The sequence below is a fragment of the Lagopus muta genome, chromosome 1, assembly GCF_023343835.1.
Source record: "Lagopus muta isolate bLagMut1 chromosome 1, bLagMut1 primary, whole genome shotgun sequence".
NCBI classification, from domain to species: Eukaryota; Metazoa; Chordata; class Aves; order Galliformes; family Phasianidae; genus Lagopus; species Lagopus muta.
In genome coordinates, this window is record NC_064433.1 from 129194295 (window position 1) to 129206923 (window position 12629).

Genomic DNA, 12629 nt, shown 5'->3' on the forward strand with positions numbered 1-12629 from the left:
ATATCAGTAAATGGATATGCTTTCCTCCACGTAGCTGTAGCACAGAGGAACTTTCAACACCTGAATTTGCAGATTTCCTTCCTAGCTAGGAAACATCAGTTTCAGCAGAAGGGGGAAGCAGCATGCTGCTACATTTATCAGCATAGGCAAAGGGAGTTGCTTACTTGGGAAATGTGAGTGCCTGCTGCACAGATATGGAGAAACACTGAATCTAAAGGTAAAGTGATGGATGAGCATACTAGGGAATTCTTGGTGAAGAATAGTTCACCAATGCAAATTATTTGAGTTGTTTTTGTTTGTTTGTTTTTAATATCTTCTGCTTGTCTGTTTTTCCTAAGGCGTAAGGGATTTACAGATGACATTCAGGACTCTGATTTTTATCTGTTCTCATCTCAAATGTATATGTTGCCCACCTGGAGAAGTTATACTAGATGAATTTAAGAGTCCGAGTGGAGTGGAAAAGAAGAGAAGCTGGGGAATACGGGGGAGAGAGGTTTTGGAGAGGGGGATGTGTGCCTGGATTGGTCTGTTATTCACTGTGTCTGTTATTCACTGTATCTACATCAAGTGTCAATGTCTCTTGGGAAAGGAAGACTCAAAACTTTTATTCTTCTCCAGACCTTATGATTCAAAAAAGTATGTTGCATCATGAAGGTTAATCATGCATGGTGTTGTGGCTATGAGCTGAAATGCATCTTCAACTTTCAGGGCTCCTGAGTTACCGAAGAGAGGAATCTACATTGTAGTCTGTTTTTTTCCCATTCCCACAATTGATATCTAGTTCTTAAGGCTGGAGAAAGCTTTGTAATAGTGCCTTAAGAGGGATTTGCATGATGTAACTTGATACCAAACTGACATTTGAAATCATATACAAACTCTCTTTGATTCTTGACAGTAATTTGTAACAAGTGAAGTAATAGGTGTTCATCCCTCTGCTCTTTCCCAGTCTTTCCTCTAGAGATGTTTACAGCATAGGTGAAAGCACTTTGAGCTTGTCAGTTTATGTAAATGGAGAAATAGCTTAGGATTTCTGTGAGTAAGAGGTTGCAGAAGTTGTCAGGGCAAACAAGGTAGAGGTAGAAGGTTTTGACTTCCAAACTTTTCTTCTTGATTTTTCACCAGTCTGATCCAAAAGAAAAATTGTTCCTGTTGCTTTTGTCAGTGGAGAAGACAAAAATATGTGCCTCAGCTGTTGATGGCAAGCAGTGCTTGTAATGCTGTTGTGTTCAAACTTTTGTTCAAACTGGTATCCAGTTCCCATCATCACTGGCTGACTTCTTACCTGGCGCTCAGCTGCCTCAGAACTGAGCACTTTGGTGGTAGTCTCCCTCAGATAAGCTGGGAGTTGCTAGATTCATCTCTCCTCGTGCCCCCTTTCAAAACAGATTGTATATTTATTCCTTCACTGTATTCCTGGAGGCTTGAAAATTCAGAGCAATTCAGAGTGTGATTGAAATGATGTACATGGAGGTTCATGTCTTGACTTCTCTCTGCCTACTGCAGGAGTAGGGCTCTTTGCCATGGAGATAAAACTCAGGAAGCATAAAAGCGGCCTATTCTAGAATGTGTTTATTTTTTCTCCAGCTTACTCTTTCTCTCATATCTATACTACTTCTAGGGATTTATCGCACTTATCTTTATTTATCTTTGATCATTTACTTTTCTGAAACACTGACAAAAATGTTCCACATCCTCACACCTTTTATTTCTGAATTAACAAATGTTCTGGATCCCGGCAACCGCTGGTTGAAGATACAGATGAAATAGTTGTCTGGGGTGCTGAATGTTGTAATTTTTTTGTTTTTGCTATACCCATCTGTCCTCTGTCCAAGCTATGCCATCAGTCTTGTTTGTCCTCAGAATTTCTGTTCTATTCTCTTCCTGCCCACCTACTTTTACTGCATTTTTCACATCTCTTTGTACTACAACACTTAACCTTTGTTACCTCTGGTGTAACTTTTTTTTTTTTTTTTTTTTTTTTTTTTTAAATTTTGAGGAAGATGAAGATAATTTTGCCTTAGTAGCTGCTTTCCCCCTTGAGTTAATGCCTTACGGAGTGGGATCTGAGGGGATATGTAAACATCATTACTGTTGAAAGAGAAAGGTTGGACTGCAAAGGCAGAGCTAAGGCCTCAGTGTCATTAGCAAAATCCTACTCATTCTTCCTACAGGTGTTGGTCATGATGGTAACTTCTGCAGTGCCCGAAAGAACTGCAGTAAAAATTGCTTGGAATAACTGCATGAAGCTTTTTGTGAAAGTAATGATCAAAATCTTCACTCCGTGAAGGTGGACTATATTGTTTTACTTCAGTATTTGGGTGTAACATCAACCCAGATAAGTCTTGAGTTCTTTCATAAATGCTTTTGTTTCCCATAAGAGCTGCTTCATTCTTCTAATGTTGATATCCTAGCAGCAAATAAACAGTATTGTGTTGTTGTGTAATAGGATTTCAGCTTATTGATCTAATTTGTACCCAGGTGTTCCTTAGATGGGTGGAGCATTTATTCAGCTTTCTGGTTATTCATTGGGACCATAGTGCAGGAGGGCAGGAGCTTTTCACTTACGGTTATGAATTTTTGCAGTACTTTTTCAAAGCTTTTTGAACCTCACTCTAGTAATGATGATTATTTTTTAATTCATCTTTGTAGTTTCTCTGAACATTTAAATGCCCACTGACCGGTAGGTCACATTGCCTCTGTAAGAGCGATAGTAGTGGACACTTGCTGGTCTTTTATATTGACCTTCTTTCAATGCTAGGGCTGCATTTCTGCTGGTCTAAAATGCAGTCTTATGTTGGAGGTAGTAGTTGCTTATAATGTGATATTTTAAGTTTTTGTTTGCACAGCTGATGGTCTTTGTGCTAGATGTAATTTAACTTCATTAAAAACACATGGTCATAATAGTCTGCATTCGGTGCAGTGAGTTCATTCTGCACAGATTTGGTGTAAGTCTGTTCTATATAGAGAGGAATAGCATGACACTTGATATTGTTGCATGAATTTCTCATTAAAACAGAAGTTTCATGTTAGAGCCAGGTGCCCAAGACTGTGTTGAAATCCTGGGAAGGTGAAATCCTTAACCCTCAGCTGTGATCAGATTGCGATCTTTTTGGGAAGAGCTGCACACATCTACCCCCTCTCCTTCTTGCTGAATCTGGGCAGAAGGCATAAGATCAGCTGGAATTTTCAACACATGATGATGTTTTCAGGTAAAAGAGCAAAAATGTTGGGTAGAGCAAGAATTCTTTTTAAATCGCAAGATGTGCATTATGAAAGCAGGAGATAGTTCTGCAAACGTGTAGGTTTCCTTAACAGGGGACTTGGCAGCTGTAGCATGCTCTCATGTATCTTTCAACTGTCATAGAAAGTGTAATGTCTAAGAAGAGTGACATCTTGAAATGACAGCTGCTGGCAGCTTACGATCACCTCATGTTGGGAATGGAGTATTTTCAGTTCAAGTGTTGAAGAAGTGTGCATATTCATTTAGATTCAGGGAGCTGCTCGATTACCAAAACTTATTTTGCTGTTGTCCACAGCTTGTTTTTTTTCTGCATTTCTTTCCTATTAATTTATGAATAATTCTTAACACTTGTGGATTCAGCAAGTTACAGTCTAAGTCATCCCAGGGCATAATTTATCAATGAAACTGAGGGAGTTAAAACTCTTGTGAGATTACTCTGAACCCCTTGCTTTCTGCTTATCACTTTAAGCCTGTATGTCTGGAAAAAAAGGAAAGATGCTGTATTATGACGGCGTGATTGCACTTCAGAAGCTCTATTTCATTTTTTTTCCACATAGGTCTCAGGGGAGCCATGGCCTTTGCCCTGGCTATACGAGATACTGCTACCTATGCTCATCAGATGATGTTCTCAACAACTCTCCTCATTGTCTTCTTCACTGTGTGGATTGTTGGTGGAGGCACAACTCCTATGCTGTCATGGCTGAACATCAGGTCAGTATGTAGCTGTGTGCTGGGGAAACTTCACTTTTCAGGTGGTAAACTTGTTTGATGCTTGCTAGATATGCTCTAGGTATCTAGAACATTCTAATGTTAGTGCAGGCTGGTTCAAAAACAAAACAAGATGTTGCAGGTATTTGGCCTAAGCTTCCTAGTGGTCTGTGAGTAAGCGTGTAGATCCTTGTCAGCCCAGTAGAATGTGGGAATAGCATTGCTAGATACAAAAAAGAAAGTATTAGCCAATCTGTTTCTATATTGACTTCTCATCCTGTATTTCCCCATCTTCTGCCTATGGGTAATGGTTGTGTTGTTTTCCAAGTTAGATGGAGATTCTAATGCTATACTGAATGCACTTTAAACATTTATCTAAACAAAATTAACAGCCTAAACAACATCTCAGTCTGAACAACTGAGATAAATAGGAACCTGCTTATCTGTGTGTTCCCTCTGTTTTGAAGTGATCTATGGAAATAACAAACAACACAATTATAGCCACTTGTCTGTAAATTCTGGTCAATACTTAGCACTTTAGGGCTGCAAGTGTTTGAGACTGCTTATCAACAGAAGCCCTGAAGAATCATGATTCAATTCTTAAGGACAACTTCTGTTGGCAATCTGAAAGCTTTGATAGTTAGTGTGGGGAGGGAAGAAAAGTACGATGGAGCCTAGTTATACTAACCAGAATGTCTACTGTTGTATTGTGCTAGAACAGTAAAAAGCAAAGATAGTTTCTGTCTTAGGAAGTACTAACAATCTTCAAGGATTGTTGCTCTTCTTGTAAAATTTCAGTGAACTACTTGTAGTAATAGGTAGCAAGTGCTTTCTAGATTGGGGAAAAAAAAAAAGTATGAATGGATCAGCTGAAGCCAAACTATCTGATACAGTAATGTCAACAGCAAGTTTTGAAGTTTATGGGATGAGCTTACTACAAACTGTGATATGTCAGACTGCCTGACAACCTGTCATTAAGGATATGTATTTGACAGAGTTGAACGGTTCTGTGCCAGGAAGACAGCTGCGTTCAATGTCAGATGCTTCCAGCCTGAGAAATTACAACAGTGATTTACAGTTTCTCAGCTCTGCTTAGCAGCAGACACTGGTAATCCTGGTTTCCTTTTATATTTTGGTGCCAATTTTGTCATTTTTGTCCTTTAAATGCAATTTCCAGATGTTTAGCTAGTACTCCAGAAAGAGATATCACTTCCATGTAGTCAGGGTCACCAAAGATCATGCTGCTAGCAACAGCATATGCAATACCTGGTCTTGAGATCAACAGCAAAACGATTCCACAGCTCCTGAGTCATTTTTAATGTGGTATCATTTGACCATGAGTGATACTTCTCAGCTCAGCCTGACTGGTGTCTCTTTCCATGTGAAAGCTGTTTAATGATTCTGACAAGATGCCTGGAGTAGGTACCACGTGCAGCTTTCCATTAGGCACCTCTGGAAATGGAAGCAGATTTCTGGCTAATAGTGGTATATAAGGAAACCCCATGCTAATTACAGCAAAGCAGGCAGATGGTGTCTGCTCGACCAGCAGTGTACAGAAGCTTTCTGGGGCGTGGGATACAAGAGAGCAGGAGATGAGTTCTTGCAAGCAGTAGATAGGTAAAAACATTTTTGCAGTCTACCAAGATTGAACTGGGCTCAAGGAGCCTCTCATCCTGGAAGAGCAGCTGCCAGCAGATGGTTGGCTGAACCATGGGCTGGAGTGTTTAGCTTTTTAAAATGTTAACCACATTTATTTAAGTAATTATTTTAATCATCACTTGTTTGACATGCTTAATAGAAAATAAATGTTTAGTTTGTCTATGAAGAGAAGGATATCGTGTCAGCAGGGGAACTCCACATAAGAGAGAAGTATTGCAGAGAACTGCTTGGGTCTGCCTGCAGCTGCCCTGAAGACTTCAGTGTTGATCACTGAAGCTGCTCTTCCTAGGGATGACCTCAGATTCGTGCCAGGAGGTGGCAGCCGTGTGCAGCTGATGAAGAATTAGAAACCTGGGTTCTGGTGTTCTGCGTTGTGACCAAGTCCTTTCTGTGGGAAAGCACGAAGTCCCGCCTCACTTTTCATATGCAGGGAAGCGACAGATTACTTTCCAGCTGAATTTTAAACGCGTGCTGCTTTTCCATCACTTTCCCCCCGGTGAGTGAGGTAGGCAGGAGGAGATGAAGGTGCTCTTCTTTCCCAGTGCCTCACACAGGTGCACTGTGTAGTGCTGAGACAGCACTTCTTTGGATGCTTTCTCAGCTCTGGCACTTACCGTAAGATAACAGAGCCAGAGGCTGGTAATAAGCAGTGCTCCTGTCTAGGATTGTTTAGAAGAAGAGAGATAAAAAGATAGAAGGTTCACTGTTCTCTGGAGAAAGTAAATGGAGAGAAATAGGAAACTAATGCCACTCGTGTGTTGGGCTTGAATGCCAGGATTTGTGCAGACTCTTAAAAGTCCATCTCTCTTGTGAAGTTCACAGCAGTTTTTGGGGTGTTAAGGAAGACATAAATGACGAGATCTTTAAGATTAGCCTGCACAGTTTAAATATAACAGTAGCATAGAGCTGGCTGCAGCCAAGACTTTCAGCCTGGCTTGGTAGCACTGTGTTCATGCAGAGGTAGCTGCATGTGTGAGGCAATGGTTATGCAAGGATCTGGAGTTGCTGTAGCTCAGGTGGAGGCATGTACCTATTGTTTGAATGGCAGTTGGCTTGCATGCTTTGTTCTTTTCTTCTGGTGATCCCTAGTTGGGGAAAGTAAGGTTGTGACAACAAAATCCAAGCAAAAATAATGGGATCTTCAGGTGCTTTTTGTTTCTGCCACTTGATTTTAGGTGAGTTTAAAAATTACCACCAGAATCCAGTGTAAAGCCATGACATCAACTCTATTTGAATTTATGCGCTGTCTTGGCTGTGGAACATATTCATGTATGTGAATATAAACTGATTTTTTTTTTAGTAGTAGGTGTTTTCTGGTAGAAATTAAAACAACTTACTCGAATATTAAAAATGAAAATCTCTTACTTTGTTGAGATTAAAGTGAAGAAACAATTTCCTGTGTGAAGCTTTAACGTTTCCAGTAAATTAGCTCTGTAAATCAAAAGCCAGTGGCAAAGTTCCTCTTTTCTAAAAAGTAGCTGACATATAGCTTCATTTATTCGTTACAGGAGAAGGAAGAGGGGAACTAGAAAAATATTTCCCTTTTTCTTTTTTTTTGTTAGGTTTTGACCTAGTTCTTACTGTGAAGCAATGTGTAGATTAATGCCTGCTTCTCCTTCATAAGCTGCTTCAAACATTTGTGCATCTTAAAGAAGTAATTTCAATTATATTAAGCCACCTTTTTTGGAATCTTAAACATGAGGATTATAACTTTCCATTTAATATACTTAGGCTGTCTGGACAATGTCAGCTTAGGTATTTAGTGCCTTCTGCGTGACTTTGCAAATATAATCTTTCAAGGAGCTCTTTATCTAGTTATATATATATATTTTTTTTTTCTTTTCCCCCTCTTTAAATAAGCAAACAACAAAAAAATAACCATAAAACTAAGTAGTCTCACATAGTTTCATCTTTAACCCAGATAGGTAGACAGTTCATATAGCAACTAACAGCTTGATGACAGTGTCTGGATGAATCTGGACCAGGGTGGTCCAGCTATTAGGCTTTGGATAAAATGCCTTTCTTGAACACCATGTTTCAGTGTGCTGCAATGACAAGAAGTGATGCTGGGATCCAGCCTTGTATTGTGTCTGTGTCTGAGGTGGGAATTGTTCAATAAGAGATCACACCCTTCTGCTTTCCTCCTTATTTCCATTTTTTTACAGTTCAGATCCACCATTTGGTTTATCATTTTCTAAGCCTGCCTTCTAACTACTTTCTTTTGCCTCTATAGGGTGGGCATGTGCATTGTCCATTTCCCTCTGTTGTAAGCTCTTTCCTTTTGCCATGTATTTCTGTACTGTTTTCTCCAGTCTTCTATCTATGTTCAATTTCTCTTCTCCATATTCTGCTTTCTTCGATTCCTTGTCATCAGTCACAAATCTTTTTTGATGGGAGTGCAATAGAGCCATCAGTTCTCTAGCCTTGCTGGACCAGCCCTGTGAGATTTTTCCCTGGTAGGAGAAGGATCACCTCCTTCTTTAGATGCCTGGATATAAGCATGGCAGTTCTTGTGGTCTGAAACACGGCTATTCCCACCAGAGAGAAAAAGAGTGAGGAACACCCAGGCTCTGTAGGATCTGGGTTGATGGGATAATATGAATTTAACTGATTGAGCTCTGCCAAGCCTGCATGGGCAGTTTCAGGAGTCATTACCTTGGTTAGGCCAAGTAAAGTAGTACCAAAGGTACCTTAAAGCTGACTTCTGCAGCAGCTTATCCAATGCTAGAGTTTTTGAGTGATAAGCTTTCGTTTTATTTTTATTTTTATTATTTAAAATATCAGGATGGGAATTGCCTTCTTCCTCAGCCACCATCTACAAAACAGTTGATCTCTTCCAAAATAGCTAAAATTTTCCAAAAATGCACTCACTCATACTGATGTTTTCCCAGATGTCTGTAATACTGACTTGGCAAAGGTACAGCAAAAAGAAGTCACAGAATTGAAGTTACTGGGCAATTTTTAATTTTAGCTTTTGCTGCATATGCAAACCTTTCTCTGTGCTGGACTTAAAATTCTGACTACTCTGACCTGTAATGTATGTTGGCATGGGAATTAAAAATCCAAAAACCAAATCTACCCAAAGTCTGGCATTTGCCTTAGCTTCGAAGGTTTAGACTACTGCACACCTGTAGTAGTAGCACAAGCTGTGAGCTTTAAGTATTTGGTTCTTAAACATGAGCCTGCAGTCAGTATGCATACCTGTTCTTTGTAAAGTAAGACCTGTGTGGATTGGTGGTAACCTAGGCTTGTATTTCAGACAGGCAGTACACAATTGATGCTGTATGCTTTCATGCAGATTTGGAGAGAGGTGGGGTGGAACAACACCATGAATTGCTAAGGAACTTATATTGGAAAGTACTAGAAACAAAACATACTCTGGCTTGTTTGTTTGTTCTTAAGTACAGTAGAAAAAAGGCAAAGCAAGTGGTGAGAGTGCTCTACTGTGACTGAAGATTAATTATCTTGGATTTTGTTAGCTTACTGTTAGTTAAGCCAGTTGAGTATTTTACATATGTATTATCAGTATTTGCTCTAAAACTAGTAAATGGTGGCAGCCTCTTTGGTATATGCATGGATTTCTGTTGTGACTTTTTCTTTACTTACTTTCTCCCCTCCAGAAGATACATGAGTCCAAAGTGCTGGGAATTGTCTTTGATCAACTTTGTCTTCCTGTAGCATTTCTCTTAAGAGCTCTTGAGTATAATTTATACAGTGTAGAAGTTATGAATGTGTAGCCTGTGTTGTGAATTCAGGTGTTTTCCTAGCCTGGATCTGAACAAATGAAGAATGTTATTGGACATCTCCATCAAAAAGAGCTGTTATGGTTAATTTCTATGATTTTTGTCACTATGCCATTGTTCTGTCATTCTTATTTTTGTGTATTTTGTCTGTTTTGTTTGGGTAAGGGTTTTTGTTTTATTTTGCTAGGTAGTTCTGTAAAGCTGTCATCTCATGAGCTTTTTGTTACTCACATTCCATTCTTGTACTGTACCAGAGTTGGTGACCATGTTCCATCGGTGGAAGAGATGAGTGAAAGCCGCTGGCTGTATTTCAGGTGACACTGTGCTTTCCTTGATACCAAATTAACCTGGTGCTTGCCTTCCTTTATCTTCGTAACACTGTATACTCTTCTTCTATACTATGGCATGCTATTGCTGCTTCTTCTCTTTTGCAGTGCCATAGATATTCCTCACTTCAGAATTAGATTGCTTCTTGTGGACTGGGAGAGCATGGATCAAGCATTAAGTATTTAGCCTTACAAACAACTATGCAACCAAAAAAAAAAAACCAACCAACCACTCTACCAGTAACTTTAGCTATCATTTATGTGTAATTAATGAAACTAAATGAATGTCTTTGGCCTGGGAAGGCTTGAAAGCTGAGAAAACTATGGATGTGATCTTGTTATCCTTGGTCACATAGGCAGTCTTAGGCATTCTTTGGGGCTACTACGTACAGCTGTTCAAGAGGAGGGGACTTCTGCAGATGATTTATCTCAGCCTCCTTGAAATGTATTTTTTAAAAGTAAATGTTGTTAGATTGCTTTGTAGCAAGGTGCTGATAAGAGTGGAGATGACAGAGAATCAGCTGGTTGTTTCTAGAACTGACAGGAAAAAGGAAAATATCTTGAAGCACAGTGTATTTCTATCATCTGTATGTGCCACTATGTACAACACACAAAATTTTTGGTGTAGAGCAATGGTAAATTTTTCACAGAGCCTGTCACATGTGCAAGTTCTGTTGAGTGCTAAATTTATCAGAGATGCACAGAGTTAGTATTAAAGCAGCACATAGAGCAAATGTGAGAAGTACTATTTATTGTGGTCATTCCCGGCCGTCACTGCAACTACATATGCTAGGATGTAATAGTTATATTTTGGTAACTTCTCATCCAGGTCTTGTAGGGCCTTGGAAAGGCTTTTGAAATATCAAAAGAAACTGTTCTGTCTATTTAGAAAAATGACATAGTGGAGAACTCGAAGCAGTTTTACCTGCTTTTTTTTTTTTTTTTTCCCCCACTGTTCCTTTCCACATTTTTGGTTTCCATGTTTGTATCAGCTATCTCCTAGCATGCTGCTTAAATTGCTGAATTGTACATAGTCATAGTGTTTGAGTGTTCCAGTATATTTCTCGAGGCTGCTGCCAGCCCATGACGCTCCATCCCTCCATGATCACTGTGCCCCTGCTTCACGTGAGTCCATCCTACAGTGGCATCCACCCTGAGCTGATCCCCATGGACTTCCCGTGGGCTGCAGCACTCCCAGTACTGCCCCAAACACAGCTCCATAGCTCAGGGCCCACCTTCAGGCACTGCCCCACATGGGTCCCCACAGGCAGCAGCTCCCTCAGCCCTCCTGCCCCTATGCAGGCTGTCCCTCCTCCAGGCCTCAGCCACCACTGCCCTGTGGGCTCCTCTGTGGCTGCACGGGGTGATCCACTCCAAGCTGTGCTCGTGGGCTGTGGAATGTTTGAGTAAAACACCACAATCCGTAGTGAGACTTCCTACCCTGTGCCTCTGATCTCTGAAAGGGAATTTGCATAAGCCAACCCAGTAACAATTTTTCTACATGCGAATATTGTTCAGATAAATGAAAAACTGTCATTGGCTTTTATAGCACATTTTAGTTATAGGAAGCTTTTTAAATGTACTTCAGGATGTAAAGTGTTTTTCTTTTTTTTTTTTTCTTTCATCAATAAGAATTATGATGAAAGCTATCCATGCATACACCAGCTTTCCTTGTACTTTCAGTTATGAAAGCAATTAAGAGTGAAGTAACTAAATGTTCTCTGAGCCTCTCTTCCTTGTAAAGGAGCTTAAGGGGATACCTGACTGTTCATGTGTTGTTCTGTTTCAGGTAATAAAAATGAGGCTGTCTTGGAAATTGGAGGTGCAGGGTCTACAAAAACAGCATTTGTTGGAGAGCTATGTGTATATAATGTGAAACTTGACCAGATGGACTTGCTCTGAATAATAAATGCTTTCTATACATTTCACTCTGGTGAAAGATACTGTACACTAGTGAAAGTAGTTGTGGGAATTCAAAGTAGTATTGCATTTTGTGTTAATCTGCGAACTGAGAGACAAGCTTTGAAACATGAAGTTAAGGGAGGGGATAAAGTGGCTGTAAAAAGAATTCATTGGAGAAATTCAAAATATGTTACCCTGAAGAATAATTTTGAAAACCATTAAAAAGGTGAATCTGTCCACATGTTATTTCAATTTTGAAAGAAACTTCTGTAGGTTTTTTTGTTTGTTTGTTTTTCGTTTTTCCTTCTCTGAAACAGGACATGTTTTAATATAGAAAAGGGATCATACTCTTCAGGAAGCCAGTGAACCCAAACACCTACCCTATGATCTGCTTTTCCCTGAATAGTATGGTCATCTTGCTTTGGTCGTCTTCTTAGCCCCTTTCCACTGTCTCAAGGAAGGAATCAAAGGCACAACTTTATTAGTCGTATAGAAGCTGAGATGATTGTTTATGCTTTTATATAACATGAAGTGAATGGGTAGAAGCAAGTTAAAATTATTTTGGGAATGCAAGCTACGTTCATCTTCTGGAATAAGTTTTGTGGGCTCACAGTCCATATTGCCAGCTGCATGGCTAACTCAAGTCTGGTGGTTGTAGTGTGTTGGACCTCCCTGATGTGCAGTTGGAACTAGAAAAGCCACAAATCTTTATTATTATTGTGTTTTTATGAAGGAATGGTCAGTCTCACATGTTGCCATACTGAGCTTGTTTCCTGATGTTGGGTGAGGTAACTAGTTTTGTCTGCAGGAAGCCCTTCTTGTCCTGTCTTCATTGCTTAGCAATGGCCTAAGCAGTAATGTGTCAGCTCTTGTAACCTTGCAGAGCTCTTTAGCGTGGCATTTCATTCTGGCACGTTACAGTCTGGTTCCCAGTCTGTCCAGTACACGATGCTCTGTTTCTTGCTATGAAAGGAAAAACGAAGGGATGAGGAGACATGAGAGAGGAAAAATCCAAGCCAAGGACCCAGTCAGCACAAGCTCAATGTGAGG

The 12629-nt window shown here is 39.9% G+C and overlaps 1 protein-coding gene and 1 long non-coding RNA gene across 3 annotated transcripts in view; both read left to right on the forward strand.

The window, feature by feature from the left end:
- LOC125688422 (uncharacterized) overlaps positions 1–12629 on the forward strand; it is a 140619-nt gene that overhangs the window by 98029 nt on the left and 29961 nt on the right. The window lies entirely within an intron of this gene.
- Positions 1–12629, forward strand: part of SLC9A7 (solute carrier family 9 member A7) — an 81629-nt gene that overhangs the window by 39039 nt on the left and 29961 nt on the right. Inside the window, exons 11-13 of one of the 2 annotated variants that reach the window (XM_048934502.1) lie at positions 3098–3209; positions 3799–3952; positions 9606–9665. In XM_048934502.1, the coding sequence (XP_048790459.1) occupies positions 3098–3209; positions 3799–3952; positions 9606–9665 (326 nt within the window). The remainder of the gene's footprint in view (positions 1–3097; positions 3210–3798; positions 3953–9605; positions 9666–12629) is intronic. The other variant, XM_048934504.1, reaches the window with a different exon arrangement.